The sequence below is a fragment of the Danio aesculapii genome, chromosome 3 (assembly GCF_903798145.1).
Source record: "Danio aesculapii chromosome 3, fDanAes4.1, whole genome shotgun sequence".
Taxonomy (NCBI): domain Eukaryota; kingdom Metazoa; phylum Chordata; class Actinopteri; order Cypriniformes; family Danionidae; genus Danio; species Danio aesculapii.
In genome coordinates this window covers 1,540,053-1,561,119 of record NC_079437.1, presented here as the reverse complement: position 1 = coordinate 1,561,119, position 21,067 = coordinate 1,540,053, and the positions used below count along the sequence as shown (strand labels likewise).

Genomic DNA, 21,067 nt, shown 5'->3' with positions numbered 1-21,067 from the left:
TTTGACCTCATTTCATTCTTTGATGATTCAAATGTTCAAAATACCATGCATTTCCATAGTTTTTTTCTTTTCTTAAACTTTAATGTGTTTTGATGAATTTAATTGGTTGTTTTGGTAGTTTTTTCCAGATTCCAGAAAAAAGCAACCCAACACTTTTCAAGATAAACGATGATACTAACAATAACAAAAACAACAATGCTAATGATAATAGTATTTGCAGATGACACTACTGTTATCGGCCTCATCCGGAACGGTGACGAGTCTGCATACAGACAGGAGGTGGAGCGGCTGGCTTTATGGTGCAGATACAACAATATGGAGCTGAACATGCTCAAAACAGTGGAGATGATAGTGGACTTCAGGAGAAACCCCCCTGCACTCCTCCCACTCACCATCATGAACAGCACTGTGGCTGCAGGTCATTCAGGTTCCTGGGCACCACCATCTCTCAGGTTCTGAAGTGGGACATTCATATAGACTCTATTGTGAAGAAAGCCCAGCAGAGACTGTACTTCCTTCGTCAGCTGAGGAAGTTCAACCTGCCACAGGAGCTGCTCGTACAGTTCTACTCAGCTGTCATCCAATCCATATTCTGCACTTCAATCACTGTCTGGTTCGGCTCAGCTGCCAAAACCGACCTCCATAGACTACAGCGAATAGTCCGGACTGCTGAACGAATCACTGGCACTACCCTTCCTACACTTCAAGAACTGTACTCTTCCAGAGTGAGTAAAAGGGCTCGCAAAATCACTCTGGACGCCTCACACCCAGCACACTACCTGTTCAAACTGTTACCATCTGGTCGGCGGTTCAGAGCACAGGAAAACAGCCAGACACAGGAAAAGTTTCTTTCCTTAGGCTATCTACCTTATGAACAGTTAAATATTCACCTACTGTGCAATAAATATGTGCAATACTTTCTCATACGCACTTGTACACAGCACCTTATATCAATATACAATGCAATACCTTCTCCATTCGCATTTGTACACAGCACCTTATAACCTGTATATTTATAGCAAATCTGTACATACAATTCAACATCCAGATTTCTTGACTAACCGCATCTGTTTAATGTTTATCATATATTTTTTCATATTTATTTTGTGTTGGTCCCATGTCACTTTATATACACTGGAAGCTTCTGTAGCCAAAACAAATTCCTTATGTGTGTGAAGCACACTTGGCAATGAAACTGATTCTGATAATAATAATAATAATAATAATAATAATAATAATAATAATAATAATAATAATAATAACAACAACAATAATAATACTTTCTTACTGAGCGGCTGATTTGAATATTATTCTGATTTCTGAAGGTGTCATGTGACACTGTTTTTTTCTCTACTTTTAAATAAATAAAAGTACCCTTAAGTTTAAAAGCAGAATATGCTCATTTTGAAACATTAAAATATAGAAATAAAAGTATATAGTGCATAATGTATAGTCAAGTCACCTTTGTTTCTCTAGTGCTTTGTATAATAAAGAGATTTAAAGCCACTGTGCAAAGATGAACAGGAAAACTATCAAATGTCAGATTACAGTACAGCTAAGTAATTAATCTTATTAAACACACTTCTGAATATAATGATTTATAATAGTAAATTATATAATGAAATACAATACATAAAATTGGTCTTACAATTTCAGTCATTTATTCTGCCTTCAAAACGATTTTTAGGTATAATCTCCACATCTATCAGGTAAGATTTCTTTACAGCCTAGGTAAACTGTAAACCCTCTGATATGGTCAATGCAGTTTCCTAAAAGTCATGTGATTTAATGTAAACCAGCAGCTTACAGATCCTCTCTGATTGGCTGATATGAAGAGTTGTAAAATCTAGTAGTATTTAAACAATGTACCATACAGAGCACTGAACTGCATTGTTCTGGTGATTCAAGGATCCAAGATACTTCTGCTGGAAGATATCCAGCAGAGAACTTCAGATCAGATTCAAAGCAGGTTAGTCAAATTTGAATTATTATTATATTTAGTGGTGATGCTAATTTAACACCTTTCTAGTATTGGTCGGACCCCCTTTTGCCTTAATCCTTTGTGGCGTAGATTCAACAAATTCTGAAAAATATTCCTCAGGGATTTTGCTCTATATTGAAATGACAGCATCACGCAGTTGCTGCAGATTTGTCGGTTGCACATCCATGATGCGAATCTCCCGTTCCACCACATCCCAAAGGTGCTCTATTGGATTGAGTTCTGGTGACTGTGGAGGCCATTTGAGTACAGTGAACTTATTGTCATGTTCAAGAAACCAGTCTGATATGATTCACGCTTTATGACATGGTGTGTTATCCTGCTGGAAGTAGCCATCAGAAGATGGGATACACTGAGGTCATAAAGGGATGGACATGGTCAGTAAAAATACTCAGGTAGGCTGTGGCATTGGCACAATGCTCAATTGGTACTTATGGGCTCAAAGTGGGCTCAGCCTACCTGAGTATTGTTGCTAGCCATGTCCATCCCTTTATGACTACAGTGTACCTATCTTCTGATGGCTACTTCCAGCAGGATAACACTCCATGTCAAAGCGTGAATCATCTCAGACTGGTTTCATGAACATGACAAGCTCCAGTTTTCCCCACAGTTTAAAGACATACGCTATAGGTTAATTGGATAAACAAAAAATTTACCATAGTGTAAATGTGAATGGGAGAGTGTATGGGGTTTGCTCTCAGTTCTGTGTGGCGGCTGGAAGGGCACCTGCTGCACAAACACTTATGCCAGAGTAATCGATGGTGCTGTGGCATACCCATGATACCCATGATTGATTGATGTGGACATGGTGTTCAAATACAAGTAAGGATTTTGAGTAGGATGCTGTAAACCAAATTGTTGTTCTGTCTCCTAATCGTGTCTTGCGCGTGACCATCAGCACGCTGGTCATTTAAGAGTTACAAAAAATAATTTTAAGCCATTTCTTTTGGCCAGGCTTGAAAAGAGATGTGGTTAAATACTGCATAACTGTGGTTTGTGTTGGTCCCTTGCCCAAAACAACAATTGGGAAACCAGTTTCAGCTAACCATAAAGTGTGTCGCAACTCAATTTCCAGAAGCAGAAAAATCATGGCTCCCATTTTCATAAAATTCTTCTTAATATTCAGCCTACCCAAAATCAATGTTTCAAGAAAAACATTTTCATTTTAAACAAGTATTACAGTCATTCACTGTCCATCCTGAGCATCTGGGTGCGCTTAAGTGTTTGATGAAAGCATTTAAGTACATGCTCCGCAAATATTGCCTTACAGCTATGGATTGGGATGAGGGAGTCCCTTAAGTTTTTAGTTTGCTGCAAGTGAAACAATTCATAAATCTCTTGGATTCAGTCAATCTAAACCTGTCTTTGGACATTAACACTACTTGTTTGGTGATGTTCTAAATCAAGCAAATATGTTAAACCATGACATTAATGCAGATGGTGCTCAACCAATAAAACACCATGCTTACCATTGTAATATGATTAAAAGAGCCATTATGCTTCAAGAAGTTATCTATTTTTAGGAAAGTAAAAATTTTCTCTTAAAGGTGCAGTAGATCTGGGAAAATGCTACCTTTAGCCTGACAGCATTGAAAACTGATGTCCCTCCCTACTGTCCAAAGCCACGACTCCTGAAATCATGAATGTGCACCAAATAGATGACCATAGACAACTTTATAACGCTAGATCATGTCATTCACCAGTGAGAAAACTTCATAGTACTTTAAAATCAGGGCTTTACACTAACTGCAGGTCGATTTCGGTTGTGGCGGTTTAGACAGCTACTCCCACTAGCCACTTTTGCTGGCTGAAACTCATTTTTAAATTTCCAGTGCTGGCTCGTCGTCACTACAGATTAGACTGTTACTGTATGACCGTTTGTCTATATGGGTACAAATGTGATCTTAGAATCGAGAAGCAGCACGACTGAATAACGAATGAGAGGAGCACGCGCACGGTGAGACAGGCTTTCCTCACTCACTGACGATGCGCTCGAGTGTTTAAAAGCTCCTGTGCTATTTCCTCACTCCAAGCAACCGTGCCTGGAAACGAAACTAGTGCGATGCACCAACAGTCCTTCAAGGGATGGTTGTTAAAGCGAAAGCAACAACAACTGCTGCTTACAAAGAATCCCGCTTTGTAAGCAGCAGTTGTTGTTGCTTTCGCTTTAACAATTCTTTGAACAGATTATTAATTGGCCTAACATTAACCGTGTGCTTTTTTATCCTTTCATTATCGCGCACAATGTTTTTTACCCACTTTATTTAGCTTGCTGTTATTTTTGTTAATATAGTTTAATAATCATCCTTCACAATAACATTGCTTTAATGTGTTGTTGTATGCATAGTTAACTCGTCACCTTTGCATTATAAGGTTTCTGAATGATTTTGAGATTTTGAGCTTTAAAGTTTTTGCTTTCCATAGCAAACAGTATGTGTGTAACATTTGTTTTTTAAATAAAAAAGTCTTAAAATGTAAACAACTTATAAAAAAAACATCCCATAATGTAAATAAGTTGTCATTTAATAAGAATATGTGAATAACTCAACTTGACAAAAATGTCAGAGCCTTATAATTCTAAGGTGACGAACTGGTGATCTGGGATCTTGAGCCAGAACAGACCACTGTGCATAGTTTTAGATGGGTGAGAATATATATATTTTTAAATGTCAGCTGTTTTGTTGAATAAAAAGTGTATGTAAAAGCTCTGATGTTTGCTTACAAAGCGACCTCTAGCTTTGCTTCTTCTTATCTGCTCTCACTTCTGCAGATTTATCTGCCCTCCGGAAACTTGTGTTCTGTGAATGAACGTTGCCTCGTGGTTCCATCCCTAAGAGGGAAGAAATCACTTTCCCGAACTCTCACATTCAATCTGCCCAGTTGGTGGAATGAACTCCCTAACTGCATCAGAACAGCCGAGTCACTTGCTCTCTTCAAGAAACGACTAAAAACTCAACTATTTAGTCTCCACTTTCCTTCCTAATCTGTAACTGCCTCTCTGGCTATACCACTAACTGTACTCTCTCTCTCTCTCTCAAAAAAAAAAAAACATTACTAATGCTTTGTTTCTTAGACTTTACACACCTGAAACTTGTCTATAGCACTTGTTCACTGCTGCTCTTATAGGTGTGTAAATTGCTTCCTTGTCCTCATTTGTAAGTCGCTTTGGATAAAAGCGTCTGCTAAATGACTAAATGTTAATGTAAATGTATACAGCAGTATTTTGCTTGTTTTGACACGTTATTTAAAATTTGTGGCAAGGAAATAATTAGTTTGGTGATGCCAGAGAAAAAACAAGGTAAATCCTTATTGTGTTGAGCCCTGAAAAGTCCTGTGAAAGAATAGCAACTAATTTCAATGCGACACTTTTTTTATGAAAGCATAACCCATTTGCTCATGCTCATTAAGTAAGCTCATAAACAAAAAACTGAACAAGGAGGCAAGTAAAAAAAACACTAAATCTAAATGAAGTAAATTTAGCATGCCTGTCAACCCTCACGTTTTTCCCGGGATTCTCCTGTATTTTACAGGTCTTTCCTGCTATCATCCCGTAAAGGTATTTTCCCGTATTTCTCCCATATTTTCAGTCTTTGAAGAGTGGCGAATAAACATTAAAGAGCCGATCCTCCCTATACACAACCCATACCGCCGAACCACCAGGGGCCGCCCCTTGCTCTTAAATGCGAGTTAAATGAGAAAGTTCTGTGCTTTCGCTTTGTTTAGGCATGAAAACACTTTGAAATAAACATAAAAACGGCGCGATTGCCTTCATTTTCATTACGGATGCCGTCGCCCCTTTATAAGCAATCCTCAAAACAGTCATATAGCAGTGCGTGACAGTCAGCTGACGCACTCCATAGTGATAAATAGACGCTGTTTCCCAAACAGATTCTGTACTTGTGATTTAAAGCGGAGCAAAAGTTTGGGTTTTGGGTGCGTGTTTAAACAGATATACACATAACTAATAATAATATCATGACAATAATAATTTCGTTATTATTAATAGTAATTTCGTCGTAAATGAGCATAAACAGTTAGGAAAGCAGTCAGATGTTTTCATTATAACCTTAGATGTGTGCATTTTTAAAGTGACACCTCTTATATAATGTCTTATTTAATCAAACAAACAAAAAAATCTCAATAAATCATTCATTCGTTGCTCTTTGTCAGTTACACAGTGATGAAACGGCTAATGAGATTTGATAGCTTGATTCTATTTCATTATAATAGCTATTCATTTTAATAAGCTGTATGTATACTATTTATTTATTTAGTAAATAATATTAAAACATATTACTGACCATTTACTGTTTATTCACAACGAAACAGCTCCAAATGAGCATATTTAGTAATTTGGGGATTTTTTGAAGGGGGGGTCGGAGGAAATCCCTTATTATGGTGAGCATTTCCCTTATTTTCACATCCCAATGTTGACAGGTATGAACCCATGCCAAAGTGAAATTTATGCATATAAAATATATTTTCCCAACAACAAAATTGTGGCTAGTGAAAGCCAGTGGCTAGAAACGGTGGAAAACTACTATCCACAGTGACTGGTGATCAAAAAAGTTAATGTCAAGCCCTGTTTATATTACTAAAATTCCAAACTTAAAACCTTTAGAAAAACAGAAATATATCCAGCACATATTTGATTGCTTAGCGAGGACACCTTGTCAGTGTGTAATACAATTTCTTGCATATACAGATTGCATACGAAGATGACATCTATAGAGACAAGCACTTTGTCTAACTTGACTGTAGTGGTTGAGACAGGCTGGCGTGGTATAATAATTACCAACTATATGACAATTAGTTTGAAACAAGCAAACAATCATTTAAAACTTACAAAGGGAGTAAGGCAATGTATAAATGAAATGCTTCCAAGAAACTTCTTACATGCTTGAATGTTTTAAATGATGTCATTAAATTTCAGTTATTTTACCTGTAACAAACAGCCCATTATACTGATTAGCTGTCAGGGTATGCTATTATGTCTTAAATAAAGACATAATTGAATTTTATTATTTATGTTTTTACACATGCAGCAGTTATTAACATTCAACTTCATTCACTAACATCCCCAGACAAACCAATCTGCATATAGAGACGGATCTCACCAGACAACTGCATCTCCACAGACAGAGAAATCTCCACAAACTATCGAGTCTCCGCAGACAGATGAATGTCCACAAATAATTCACTCTTCACAGATAGAAGGATCTCCGCAAACAATGGAGTCTCCACAGACAGACGGATCTCCACAAACATTTGGTCTGTCTCTCTGTTATCAATCAACTCTGTCTCTCTGCTTCTGCTGTGCAAATGTAAATGAATCATCTTCATAATGTTTTTTTATTCTTTCTCTTCTTCAGATTCAACGGAAAATACAAGCGGTGTAACAGGAAATAGCATATGCGAGACAACAAATGGAGATTCTGAATCAAGTGATTCCACAAAGGTAAATATTCACAGTAGTGTTTAGACTGCTTTTAACAGGCAGAATTTACTTCTCTCTCTCTCTCTCTCTCTCTCTCTCTCTCTCTCTCTCTCTCTCTCTCTCTCTCTCTCTCTCTCTCTCTCTCTCTCTATATATATATATATATATATATATATATATATATATATATATATATATATATATATATATATATATGTATAGAGAGAGAGAGAGAGAGAGAGAGAGAGGTAAATTCTGCCTGTAAAGGTCCCTTAAGGTATATATATATGTTAGTGCTGTCAAAATTAGTGCGTTAACGCATGCGATTTATTTGAAATATTTAATGCGTTTAAAACAATTAACGCAATTAACACAGTTGCAGTTTTTTTTCCTGTTGTGGTCGACGTGTGTTTAACATGCAAAGAAATATGGATAAGACCAAGGAAGCCCTTTTTGAAGGCAAGTTTCAGTATAAAACAATTAATGTCACATTACCAGGCTCTCCAGAGTTGTTTCCCCCAGAGTTTCATCTAATTTCGTCTGTTTCATTGTTGATCTTTCGACTTTTGTTTTAATGGGATTTGATACCGCATAGCGACCCGAAAGAAAAGCCTCCGCATTTCGTGACTCAGGTGGTCCATTAAGGTAATCAAAAATCGCTGTTTACATGGTCGACTCTTAATAAGAGCATTGTCTCAATCATATTAAAATCAGAGTATTGGTGTCCATGTAAATGTACTCAGAAAGTGACAGATGAAGTCGCAAGCTTTCGAAGGCAGCGCATTCCTCTGCCTTTCAGCATGCGCCCTCAAATGTGTCATTAAGTTTGACGTGTTTCCCCCTTAACGCAACTTTTGTAAAGCATCTGCTTCACGTTGATTTGTCAGAATCCTTGTAAAATGCAGCCACACTTAAGAACGCTTAGTTTAAGCAAATTTGATGAACACGTCGTTCTGGCTGCGCTGTCCTGTGCGCACTGTGTGTGTGTGTGTGTGTTTCCTAACAACAATAACAAATGCCTAAACGTTGTCGTCCGTATATCTCTCAAAGTTGTTTAAATGTTTAGAGATGGTGTGACCATTGTACCTGTAAGAATTAGTCTTTTGTGTGACAACGTGTACCTGTGGGTGCCTTTGATGTACCCCTTGATGTACCAGCACCAGTGGCAACCAAATTAGGCACCGAAATGCATATGCTGATTCAGTGATTTTGCTTACATCATTCAAAAGAAAAGGGCCACGTTGTCTCCCGATAATGTCAACAGACTGGACTGTCTTAACAACTGGCTGAATGTAAAGGAGGACTAAGCAAAATTGTTTCTACTTTATATTTAATGTTCTCAACTCACAGCAATACAACTTTACGAGTACAATTGTTTGTATTCAATACTTTATTATTATTATAATTTTCCAACTTCCATATTTACAAAGCCTGTAATTTGGCATTTTTTTGTAATCCACTTAGAATCCAACATGGAAATCATTTTTTGCTTTATTGGCATTGATTGTTTTGAAATTCAAATGGCATTAACATGCGTGTGTTTTAATTTCTGTAATAAATATGGCTGTCAAGCCAGGATCTTGCTGGTTTATTGTGGATATGTTGTTTATATGAAGAAATCTGGTACAAGTTAAACAAAAATTCTAATAAACAATTATATTTAGAATTTAAATAGTTTTCGTCTTGCGTTTACATTAATTTTACATTTGAATAGCCAAAATTACAAGTTTTAGCCTTTTAAATGTGATTAATCGCGATTAATTGCAAAAAAAGTGGTGTTAATTAGTAATTTTTTTTGATCGATTGACAGCACTAATATATACAGTATGTCACAAAAGTGAGCACACCCCTCACATTTCTGCAAATATTTATCTATAACTTTTCCTAGGACAACACTGCAGCAATGACTCTTTGACATGATGAAAAGTAGTCAGTGTAAAGTTCATTTAGCAGTGTAAATTTATTGTCCTCTCAAAATAACTAAAAATACAGCCAATAATAGCTGAACCCCTGGCAACAAAAGTGAGTACACCCCTAAGTGAAAATGTACAAATTGAGCACAATTAGTCATTTTCCTTCCCCTGTGTCATGTGACTCATTAGTGTTACACTGTCTCAGGTGTCACCAGATAGCAGGTGAGTAAATTTGGTATAAAAGCTCTTCCACTCTCTCAACCTGACCACTCAAAGTTCAACATGGCACCTCATGGCAAACAACTCTCAGAAGACCTAAAAAAAACGAATTGTTGCTTTGCATAAAGATGGCCAAGGCTATAAGAAGATAGCCAAAACTCTAAAACTATGTTGAAGCACAGTGGCCAAGACCATCCAGCGCTTTAAGAGAACAGGTTCTTCTCAGAACAGGCCTCGCCATGGTCGGCCAAAGAAGCTGAGTTTTACGTTCTCAGCGTCACATTCAAAGATTGTCGTTGAAAAACAGATGGATGAGTGCTTCCAGCATTGCTGCAGAGATTGAAGGGATGGGAGGTCAGCCTGTCAGTGCTCAGACCGTACGTCGCACACCGCATCAAATTGGTCTGCATGGTTGTCGTCCTAGAAGGAAACCTCTTCTAAAGACGTTGCACAAGAAAGCTCGCAAACAATTTGCTGCAGACATGCAAACTAAGGACCAGGATTACTGGAACCATGTCCTGTGGTCTTATGAGACCAAGATAAACCTTTTTGGTTCAGATGGTGTCAAGCGTGTGTGGCGGCAACCAGGTGAAGAGTACAAAGACAAGTGTGTCTTGCCTACCGTTAAACATGGTGGTGGGAGTGTCATGATGTGGGGCTGCATGAGTGCTGCTGGCATTGGGGAGCTACATTTTATTGAGGGAAACATGAATTCTAACATGTACTGTGACATACTAAAGAAGAGCATGATCCCCTCCCACGAGAAACTGGGCCGCAAAGCAGTGTTCCAGCATGATAATGACCATAAACACACCTCCAAAATGACCACTGGCTTGCTAAAGAGGCTCAGGGTAAAGGTGATGGACTGGCCAAGCATGTCTCCGGACCTAAACCCCATAGAACACCTCTGGGGTATCCTGAAAAAGAAGGTGGAGGAGCACAAGGTGTCAAATGTCCACCACCTCCGTGATGTTGTGATGGAGGAGTGGAAGAGGACTCCAGTGGCAACCTGTGAAGCTCTGGTCAACTCCATGCCAAGGAGAATTAAAGCCGTGCTGGAAAATGTGGCCACATAAAATATTAACATTTCCATTTTTTTATTACGGGTGTACTCACTTTTGTTGCCAGGGGTTCAGCTATTATTGGCTGTATTTTTTGTTATTTTGAGAGGACAATAAATTTACACTGCTAAACAAACTTTATACTGACTACTTTTCATTGTGACAAAGAGTTATTTCTGCAGTGTTGTCCTAGGAAAAGATATAAATAAACATTTGCAGAAATGTGAGGGGTGTACTCACTTTTGTGACATACTGTATATATATATATATATATATATATATATATATATATATATATATATATATATATATATATATATATATATATATATATATATATATATAAAGTCTGAATTTGATATCTTTAGCTTGTTTAGAACTTGATACTTGCATCTGAAACCTTTGGTTTATGGGGACCTAGGTTCTGGGTTGGGATATGTCTTGATCCAATTCCAACTTATACCTGATTTCCAGTCTATACTCCAATGTCCTATAAAACAGGACTAAAGACTTGACTGAGCAATGAGTTTTACTCACATTTTTTTTAATAAGTTGAACTCGAAGACCTGAAATCACTTTTATGTATGTCTACATCTGTGTTAGTGAGCACTTCTCCTTTACCAGGTGTGGCTTACAGGTCAGAAAATGAGTCAGTATCTGGTGTGACCACCATTTGCTTCCTGCAACACATCTTTTTTGCAATCGGTTGTTCAGTTAATCAGGTTGTTGATTGTGGCCTGTCACTGTGGAAGATTCAGAGTATCCCAAACATGCTCAATGGGTGACATGTCCTGTGAGTATGCTGGCCGTCCACGAACTGGGATTTTTTCAGCTTCCAGGATCTGTCATGCATTTTCATGCTGCAGTGATGTTTGTGAATGAATGGTACAACAATGGATCTCAATGCGGTCTCTGTGCATTCAAAACGCCATCAATAACCTTCAGCTGTATTACAAAGTTCACAATGTTGGAGCTGGAATTTGCCCATATTATTATGTTTTTTTGATAATTAATAACAACCAGATTAGTGCAACCTGCAGCTTTTTCTGTGAGTTTTCTGTGTGAAGACAGAAAATCAACATGGACACAAATATTTAATAATGATTATGAAAATGTACAGACAAAATACACCTATTTACTAATTGTGTGTAATGGGAAAGAGGAGAAGTGAGAGAGATTGAGGGAGAGAGATGAGGGGAAAGGAAGGGGGGAGAAGGCCGTGCAGCTGGACCTCCCTTTCCTCTACAGGTTTGACTACAGTTGAATCATCATCTAAAGACCTCTCTATCGTTACATCTAAATAGATAAAATAGGTTGCATTGGTCAGAATTCTTGCTTACAAATTCTAGGCGAACTAGGGGTTCCAGGCAAGGCAGTCCTGGATGTGAAAGCAAAGCTGTAGAGTCCATGATTCCTTGATACTGATGTGATCGAAGCATGTTTGTCAGGAGAATGGAGGCTGCGTAGGCCTCGTGTCCCTGATGAGGGTGGGGTATTACATAAAATCAAGATGATTAAACACTTGAAGTATTGAGTTCATAACTAATCCACAAAGTGTATGAACAAACACACACATGTAAAAACTGTTTATACATTAAGTATATATTCTCCAGCTACGTGTTAAAGGTCCATTTCTGTGAGAATATGCATGCTGCCACGGTATGTTTTGAAGATTTTTATCTCCCTGGTTGCCGGGGTTACTTGGAGTTGTTTTTTCCTCAAATTAAGCAGATATTTAGCAATTGTTTTGCTAGATGTAACAATTTATTGTGACAGATCTGTGTCTATTTGTTAGAATGTTTACATTAGCAAACCACAATCCCACAAGACCCCATACACGCTGTCTGCCATCTGCCCTGCACTGTGAAAACCGGGATGTATCTGTAAAGAGAAGACCAAATTGCCATACCCCATTGAATGTGAGCATCTGCCCACTCCAGTTGGTTATGATGATCAAACTACAGTCAGGTCGAGACCTCGATGACCCCTACATTTTCAGTAAGGTCTTAGAAGAAGGCATATTGAAGAGAAATGAATGTTCAATTCATGCGGAACAGGTCTGGTGGACATTCCTGCAGTCAGCATGCTAATTGCATGCTCCCACAAAATGTACAACATCTGAGGCATTGTGCTGTCTGATAAAACTGCACATTTTAGAGTACAATTCCTTACAATTATATAATGCTTTTCTGGGCACTCAAAGCACTTCACAGATTTTTGGGGGTGGAATCTCATCAACCACCACCAGTGTTCAGCATCCATCTGGATGATGTGACAGCACCCATTTTGTGCCAGTCCACACACCACACACACCAGCTTATTGGAGAGGATGTTTAGTTAGTTTAGTTAGAGGCGACTTGGCAAATTTGGCCAGGATACTGAAAGGAAACCATTGCTCTTATCCAAAAGACAGTGTTCACTGACTATCCCCATCACTATGCTAGGGCATTAGGACCCACAGAGAACAGGTTAAGCACCCCTGCTGGCATCACTAACACCACTTTTAGCAGCAACCTACTGTGAGATGTGGTCTCACATCCAGGTACTAACCTTGCTCATGCCTGCTCATCTCACAGTGACCATGTGTGAGCTGCAGAGAGCTAGTTGCTAGTTTTATTGAGGCCAGCCTATGGCACACCTGTGCAATAATCATGCTGTCTAATCAGCATTTTGATATGCCACACCTGTGAGGTGGATGGATTATCTTGACAAAGGAGAAGTGCTCACTAACACAGATTTAAACAAATGTTTGAAAACTATTTGGGTGAAATAAGCTTTTTGTGTACATAGAAAAAGTTTTAGATTAGATTAGATTAGATTCAACTTTATTGTCATTACACATGTACAAGTACAAGGCAACGAAATGCAGTTTAGGTCTAACCAGCAGTGCAATAGCAGCAAGTGCAGGATAAAAGGTATAAGTTATAAAGTGCAGTTATAGAAAAACTATGGTGATATTTACAGATGGATGTACTATCAACATTATATACAGGTTGTATTAGCTATGAACAGATTTACAATAAATGAATATATGTACAGGATACTATTAATAGCAGAAGTGTGCAGATAAACATAATTACAAATGTCCATGTGCAGTGGGTATGTACAGTTCAGATAAATGAATCAGTGCAATGAATATGTGCAAACTTTAAATGTGCAAATGTTAAATAGTGCAGTGATTGTGAGGAGTATAAGTTAGAGGAGTGTGGGGGGTGTATTGGGGGGGGCAAACGAGTCAGTGAGGGGCAGTGAGGTCTTTGAGCTCAGCTCATGAGAAATGGAGCTAAACAGAAGTGCTGTTGATATTTTTGTTGAGTGTAATAATAAAACTAATAACAATGATATGTATTATAATAGAACAAAATAATAATAAAGGACCCTTGTCATTATTAATATTGGACACTAATTTGAGAATAAAGTGAAAGCATTAATGCTCTTAATTATATCTGGAATAGTGTGTTGTTTTTTCTTCACATCTGATAAAGAAAAATGTTTTTTAAAACTATCAATAATTGTCTATTGAACAGAGAGAAACCAAGAACATTGCAAGAGCAGATATTGGAACAGATCAACGCAAACAACAGGAAAAGACTGAACAAAAACAAAAACTGTTTCAAAGAATTCACCTTACAAGAAATGAGCAGCTGAGAGCTGCAGATGTTCTTCAGATAACAAAACATACATTAGAGACTCTTGAGTCATGTGCTGAAGAGGAGCTGGTTCAAATGTTCATACTAAAACTACTCATGATGGACTACAGAGCAAGATACATTCAAGTTAAAGAGACCAAACAAAAGAAAATAGACACTGGCCCATCCATGCATGGTGGTGATATATTCAAAGCAATGTCTTTATCTAACATGGTTGCCGGTCAAAATGAGCGCATCCATCCAATGGATGTTCAGATGGCTGTGTTTCATTGTGCTGATGGTTTCCTAAAGCAGATGATGGTCACTAAACTCTCCCAGTGTCAGTATGCTCTGCCTCTGCTTGTTCCTGATCTGTTCACACAGCAGATTGAGTTTCCTCTCTGGACATTCAGACAAATCACCAAGAGCTGGAAGATCAGAAACACCAACAATGAAACAATCAGTCAAACCCAGTCAATCTACAAGGCAGAAACTCCAATGGTGTTTTTCTTCAGGTTTGGTTCAGTGTCTTCATCTAAGTCTCATCTGATTAACAACCTGATCAATGAGAGACACAACACATTCTTCCACAGAGACTGTCCAGGCAGCAGCAGATCCAGAGTTCTGATGGATGGAGTGGTGGAGATCGCCTGGTTCTGCCCTTCTGGAAAAGACACTGATAAATTCAATAACTGTGTGGCCTTCTGTAATCTACATGGAGATGCAGGAGAACATGAGAAACAGATGAAGATCCTCATGAAAATGGCTTCAGTTAATGTGGTTTTTCTGCCACAACTTGACAACAATGACAGAAGCGCAGTAATAATCCAAAACCTGTTCACAAACACAAAGCCACTCATTTGCCTTTTTACTGAGGATGAATCTGCTGTAATTGAGATAGGGAAAGGGAAATTCAAAATTGGTTTAAAAGACCGAAATCAGTCCAATGTTTCTGAAGAACTCAGAGGAGCTATTAATGAATGTCTCTTAGAAACATTTTCTGTATTAAAACTTAAAACCATTTCCAAACACTCAGACATTAGAGTAGATGTAGAACATGATGAAGACTGCAGAAGAGGAAGAGAAGCAGCACAGCAGATGATCAGTTTACTGAAGAAGAAAAAACTGACAGAAATCAAAGAATCATTTCTGCCACATCAGGGGAAACTGTGGCATCAGTGGAGTGAGAAGAACAAAGAACTACACCGACCTCAAGGAGATGTACCAGACAAGGTAATAGGCAACAAAAAAACAGAAATGATGAACATTCGTAAACAGCAGCATGAATCTGATGTCAGTGAGTTCATGAAGCACTTTATTAAAACAATGGATTCACATGCCAAACACGAGAAGGTTTATTTCCTCAAATGGCTTACAACACTCCTGGATGAACATATCTCAGATGACCTTTCTGACCTACATGACAAGAATAATAAAACATGGTCAACGATTGAAGAACTAAAAGACCAGAAGCACAACACCAATAAGCCTGAACAACTTAAAACTAAACAAGCAGAACTTGAGAAAATATATGAGGATCTTCATGCTGCAGCATTTGGTCTGGAGCACATCATGCGGGAGGTCAGTCAGATCTATGAATCATGCTCATCTGTGAAGAAGATCAAGAAAAACCTGCCAGTTGACTTCTCTTCTCTCCCGAGTCTCGCAGCAGAGATGATGATCTCTGGGTTTCCACTGGAGTTGATGGATGGAGATGCTGCTCATGTTCCTGTGATCTGGATCTCTGCTGTACTGGAAGAACTTGTCCAGAAACTGGGAGACCAGAGAGTCTTTGTGTTGTCAGTTTTAGGGATTCAGAGCTCTGGGAAATCCACCATGCTGAATGCCATGTTTGGGCTCCAGTTTGCCGTCAGATGCACCAGAGGAGCTTTCATGCAGCTGGTCAAAGTGTCTGACGAAATGAAAACAGAGATGAACTTTGACTATATTCTGGTTGTTGATACTGAAGGTCTTCGTTCCCTAGAACTGGCTGGAAAATCAACAAGAGGTCATGACAATGAACTGGCCACATTTGTTGTAGGTCTTGGAAATCTGACCTTGATCAACATCTTTGGAGAAAACCCCTCTGAGATGCTGGATACTCTTCAGAGTGTTGTTCAGGCCTTTATGAGGATGAAGAAGGTCAGACTGAATCCCAGCTGTGCGTTTGTGCACCAGAATGTTTCAGACATTACAGCTGGAGAGAAAAACATGGAGGGAAGGAGAAAACTACAGGAGACACTGGATGAGATGACAAAACTGGCTGCCAAAGATGAAGTCTGTTATGCAGAATGTTTCAGTGATGTCATTAGCTTTGATGTTCAGAAGGATGTGAAGTATTTTGCTCAGCTCTGGGAGGGCAGTCCACCAATGGCACCACCAAACCCAAACTACTGTGACAATGTACATGAGCTCAAGAAATCTATTACTTCTCATGCTTCAAAATCACAAGGAATAAAGCTTAAAGACTTAAAGGAACGTATTAATGATCTCTGGGAGGCTTTACTGAATGAACAGTTTGTCTTTAGCTTCAGAAATTCACTAGAGATTTCAGCCTATAAAAAACTGGAAAGCAAATATAGCAAGTGGTCCTGGACACTTCGCAGTGCTATGCTGGAAACTGAAAACAATCTGCACAACCAAATAGAAAATGAGGACATCCATGAGGTTGAAGAAGCTCATCTTCAACTTGAGCTGAAGACAACAAGTGAAGAAGTAAAAAATTCAATGTCAGAATTCTTTGAGAAAGACACTGATGTAGAAATACTGATTCAGTGGAAAGCATCTTTTGAAATCAAAATCAAGGAGCTTCAGGAAAACATTGTACGAGAAACAAAGAGAAAACTAAATGACATTCTCCAGCAGCGAGACCTGAAGAAAAAGATTGATGCTCAGAGGACACATCACGAAAACACTCTCTATGAAAAGAGCAAAGAACTTGCCTTAAAACTCAAAGACATAACACACGATGAAGAAACACTGACAAAAGAGTTTGATTTGTTTTGGGAAGAGAGTGTAAAAAAGACTATCAGAGACAATCCTGAAATAAAAGATATTGACATAATGAAAGATGTGAGAAAGCTACTCAGTGAAATTCATGGAAGTGTTTCTGTAGACCACTGGAAGATAAGGAATATTTACAATCTGAACAGTTATGACAATTATGTAAAAATGAAAAAAACCACTGGATTTATGCATACCATTAATTTCTTTAAGCTAAGTCACAGTCTATCAAGAGAGGATGAATCCCAAATAAAAACATTAGTCACAGATCTTGCTCAGCAGACAGACAAAATGATTAAGTCATTTAACATTTCAAAGATGGGCTACAACATCAGCTACATTCAACAACTCACAGACTACATCAAAGCAAGACTAACACAACAAGAAGAACACGTCAAATATGAGTTCAAGAATGAATTCTTTGTGGATTTGGTTCTTTCCATCTGTAATGGATCAATTAAGACATTCACAGAACAACACAGACTGTTCAGGGAAGCCAATGATCCTGTCATATATGTTGAGAAGAAGAGAGCAGAGTACTACAGTATTTTCCAGAAACATATTCGTGGAACTGCGTCAGCTGCCATTTTTGGGGAGATCATCTGTCAGAAACTCAAAGAGCCCATTGAGCAGAGCATCTACAAGAAAACTGCAAGAGAATTGGCAAATGAAATGACAACAAACTGTCCTTCACTGAATGGAAACAGATCAAAATTAGAAAAACACATCCTGAACACACTGGCAGAAGAGGAGGATTTTGGAAAATACATGAACTACATTGAAACTCCCAGAGATCACTTCAAGAGTTTCATCAGAGATGAAGTCAATCGGTACATCAGTGAAAAGTTCATTGTCAGTGTTTTACCCAAGATGAAGGAGAACATTAAACTCCTGCAGCAGAAGATCGTGAGCGCAGCACATCAATCTACTGAAGATATTCAAGTCAACAGAGGAGATGTTGGTTTGTGGTTGAAGAATTTTAGGCAGCAGCTCTCAAATGAGTTGATCTTCTCCGAAAAAGACCTGAGTGGTGTCCAACATGAGGATGTTGATGATTTCAACCTCCTTAAAGATGTGATTACACAAGAACTTCCAAAAATAACATCTGAGATCAGCAGTGCATTCAACAAAGAACATTTTGAGAAAAAAATTTATGTTACGTTTAGACCAGAAGAGCTTCTGAATGATCACTTCTGTCGGAGTTGTTGGGTTCAGTGTCCGTTCTGTGCTGCCATCTGCACAAACACCATAGAAGACCATGATGGAGACCACAGTGTTCCTTTCCACAGAGTAGATGGAATCAATGGATGGCATTATAACGAAACAATACATCTGTGTGCCGGTTTTTGCACTACTTCAGTAGCAAGTGATAAACACTTTCTAGCATCAAATGGGAGGTTTCCATATAAGGATTACAAACAAGCAGGAGGAGATTATGCAAAATGGAGCATCACCCCTGACCTCTCTGAGCTGCCCTACTGGAAGTGGTTTGTGTGCAGATTCCAGAAAGATCTGGAACAATATTATGAGAAAAAATTTGATGGAAGTGGAAAGATCCCAGACGAATGGAAAAATCATACAAAACTGGATGCTATTAAAAGTTTGGATAAATGCTTTGGTTGAAATATTAATAGAACACAAAAGCACAAAATATCTAAAAATTTCTAAATAGATCTCTAAAAATGCAAACACTTCACCCATGTACCATGTTCTGGGTTAGTTAGGCCAGTTTTTATTTTTGAGTCAATAAAATAAGCTAGATAGGTTTAGTTGTGATTAATAGTTGTAGTTTTGTTGTAATTTGTAAGTTTTGATCATTTTTTTTTAATCCTGAAGATGCATACAGTGATGTGCCTCTCTAGCATGTAATGATTTCAGGCAAGTTTAAGGCATTGACATTTGTCAAATGTTTTTAATTTTGTGTGTACCAATTATTGTCAATTGTACCTTTATACTACATCATGCACGTGTTTTTTTTTTTGCTGGAAATCAAACACAAATTTTAATGTTGTTAGTGATTGCTACATTCATCTGAACTTTAAAAAAGGTCACAGAATGAAAATATTTTTACCTATCATGTAAAGTCAAAATTGGGAGCTGTTTGGAACGAAATGTGTGAAGGAAAAGTGCGTACTCAATCATATTGGAGTGATATATACATGCCTCTTTTTTAAAACTTCCTGAAGTTAAAATTGCAGCCAGATCCCAGTATTTTGAGACCTGTTTGAGGCCTATGCCTAAATGATATTTAAATGCCAGTGTAAAATGCCTTTTAAAATGATAATCAAAAAAAAAAAGGATTAACAATAATAAATTGATTGAAAATAAAAAGGGTTTGGTGGTTAAAAAAATGCCACAAAGACTGTGTGATTTATAATAAGAAAATTACTCTTTTGACAATTATATTATTGTCACACAGAGGTGTTGCTATTGGGTAAAATGTGTGAAACAAGAAACAAAAAAATGATGGCTCGGCCAACGTAGCACTATGGTGCAAAGGTGCTTTTATTTACAGTGCAAAAAGTGTCCAATTCTAATACGTAGACAAATATTTATATAAAAAAAAACAATGAAACAAAAAAGACGATAAAGTAAATATATACAGTACAAGTTTTTGCTTTCCAAAATCACTACTTTTAACCAACCGTTCACCACTCACACTTCAAACTCCCACCCTAAACTGAGCGTGAGCTGCTCTATTTATAGTGAGCGACTCCGCCCACTATGGCTTCAACCATTTGCAGGTGTGTGTGAATATGTAGGTGTGCAGCTCTGCCGCAGGCCAGTGACAAAGTCTTTTGTCACAATTTTTATTTTACTGTACTTCAGATAAATGTTTTCCAATTGTATTGACTGCAAAAATTTAAAATAAAACATTTCTTTTCAGTTCACCTCGTTGTGTTCTTTCTTGTGGAAGAAGAAGATGTTTAATTTACAAGTCTCTTAGAATCAAACAGTGGACTTGAATCATTTTTAAATACATTCAGTCTATTTCTTGTTCTGGCAGGGTCACTTTAAACAGGGCTTGCAAAATGATTAGCCCGACGTCCCAGGGAATTGCTTTTTCCAGTTGGACTACCAAAGTCTATGTCCATCCTGCACGACGGGCTATCTTAGTGGAAGGAAAAATTTATTTCCATGCCTTTACATTCACTCATAATGTGGATAATTATTTTTGTGCTGTACTGCTGATATGGCAGCAATAAATCCATTTGTTGATAAAAAACAATTACCTTACAAAATACCATACTCAGGTTGCACAATATTGGAAAAAAGCTTTTGTACATTGCAATATTTAATTTTTCTGCGATACATATTGCAATATTGATTGTCCTGTCAACAAATGAAGCGAGTCTGGCAAATAATCAATTTTAAAAGAACACTGTATAGTCTTCATTGTATAACATAAATATAATCTCTAAGTTATAAACATCATAATTCCTTGTGCCTGAATGCTTTAACTTTGCTTAAAATGCTCACAAAAGCCTTAAAAACACATGCAGGTGATGAACGTTTCAGCAACTTTATATAGTTAAACTTTGCAAAGACTCCAGAAAAAGTATGTTTTCAACCGTGGCACCTGGTTGACTATAATCCTGACACGACATTGCAGATCCAGCAATGTAACTATTGCAGATGTGCACATTGCGATATAGTTGCTGAAACGATATATTGTGCAGCCCTATAATGTACTAGCACAAAGTTTCAGATACAGAACTAGCCTAAGCTTGCTAAGTTTTAAATGTAATAATCATATGCTTTATATTTTAAATCACTTTAACGTGTCTATAGCAGCAGCATAAACT

At 37.8% G+C, this 21,067-nt stretch overlaps 1 protein-coding gene across 1 annotated transcript; it reads left to right on the top strand.

Moving 5' to 3' along the window:
* Positions 1-1,897: 1,897 nt before the first annotated feature.
* On the top strand, positions 1,898-20,152 carry gvin1l (GTPase, very large interferon inducible 1, like). The gene is made up of 4 exons (XM_056452858.1): positions 1,898-1,969; positions 7,084-7,270; positions 7,372-7,457; positions 14,157-20,152. The coding sequence occupies exons 2-4, from the start codon at positions 7,231-7,233 to the stop codon at positions 18,882-18,884; spliced, it is 4,854 nt and encodes a 1,617-aa protein (XP_056308833.1). The 5' UTR covers positions 1,898-1,969; positions 7,084-7,230; the 3' UTR covers positions 18,885-20,152.
* The last annotated feature ends 915 nt before the right edge of the window (positions 20,153-21,067 follow it).

Bases quoted from the DNA above. Each gene is read 5' to 3' on its own strand.
- gvin1l (XM_056452858.1), top strand. From the start codon at position 7,231: ATGGAGTCTCCACAGACAGACGGATCTCCACAAACATTTG. The intron at 7,271-7,371 runs GTCTGTCTCTCT...TCTCTTCTTCAG, and splicing joins CGGATCTCCACAAACATTTG to ATTCAACGGAAAATACAAGC. The intron at 7,458-14,156 runs GTAAATATTCAC...TCTATTGAACAG, and splicing joins AATCAAGTGATTCCACAAAG to AGAGAAACCAAGAACATTGC.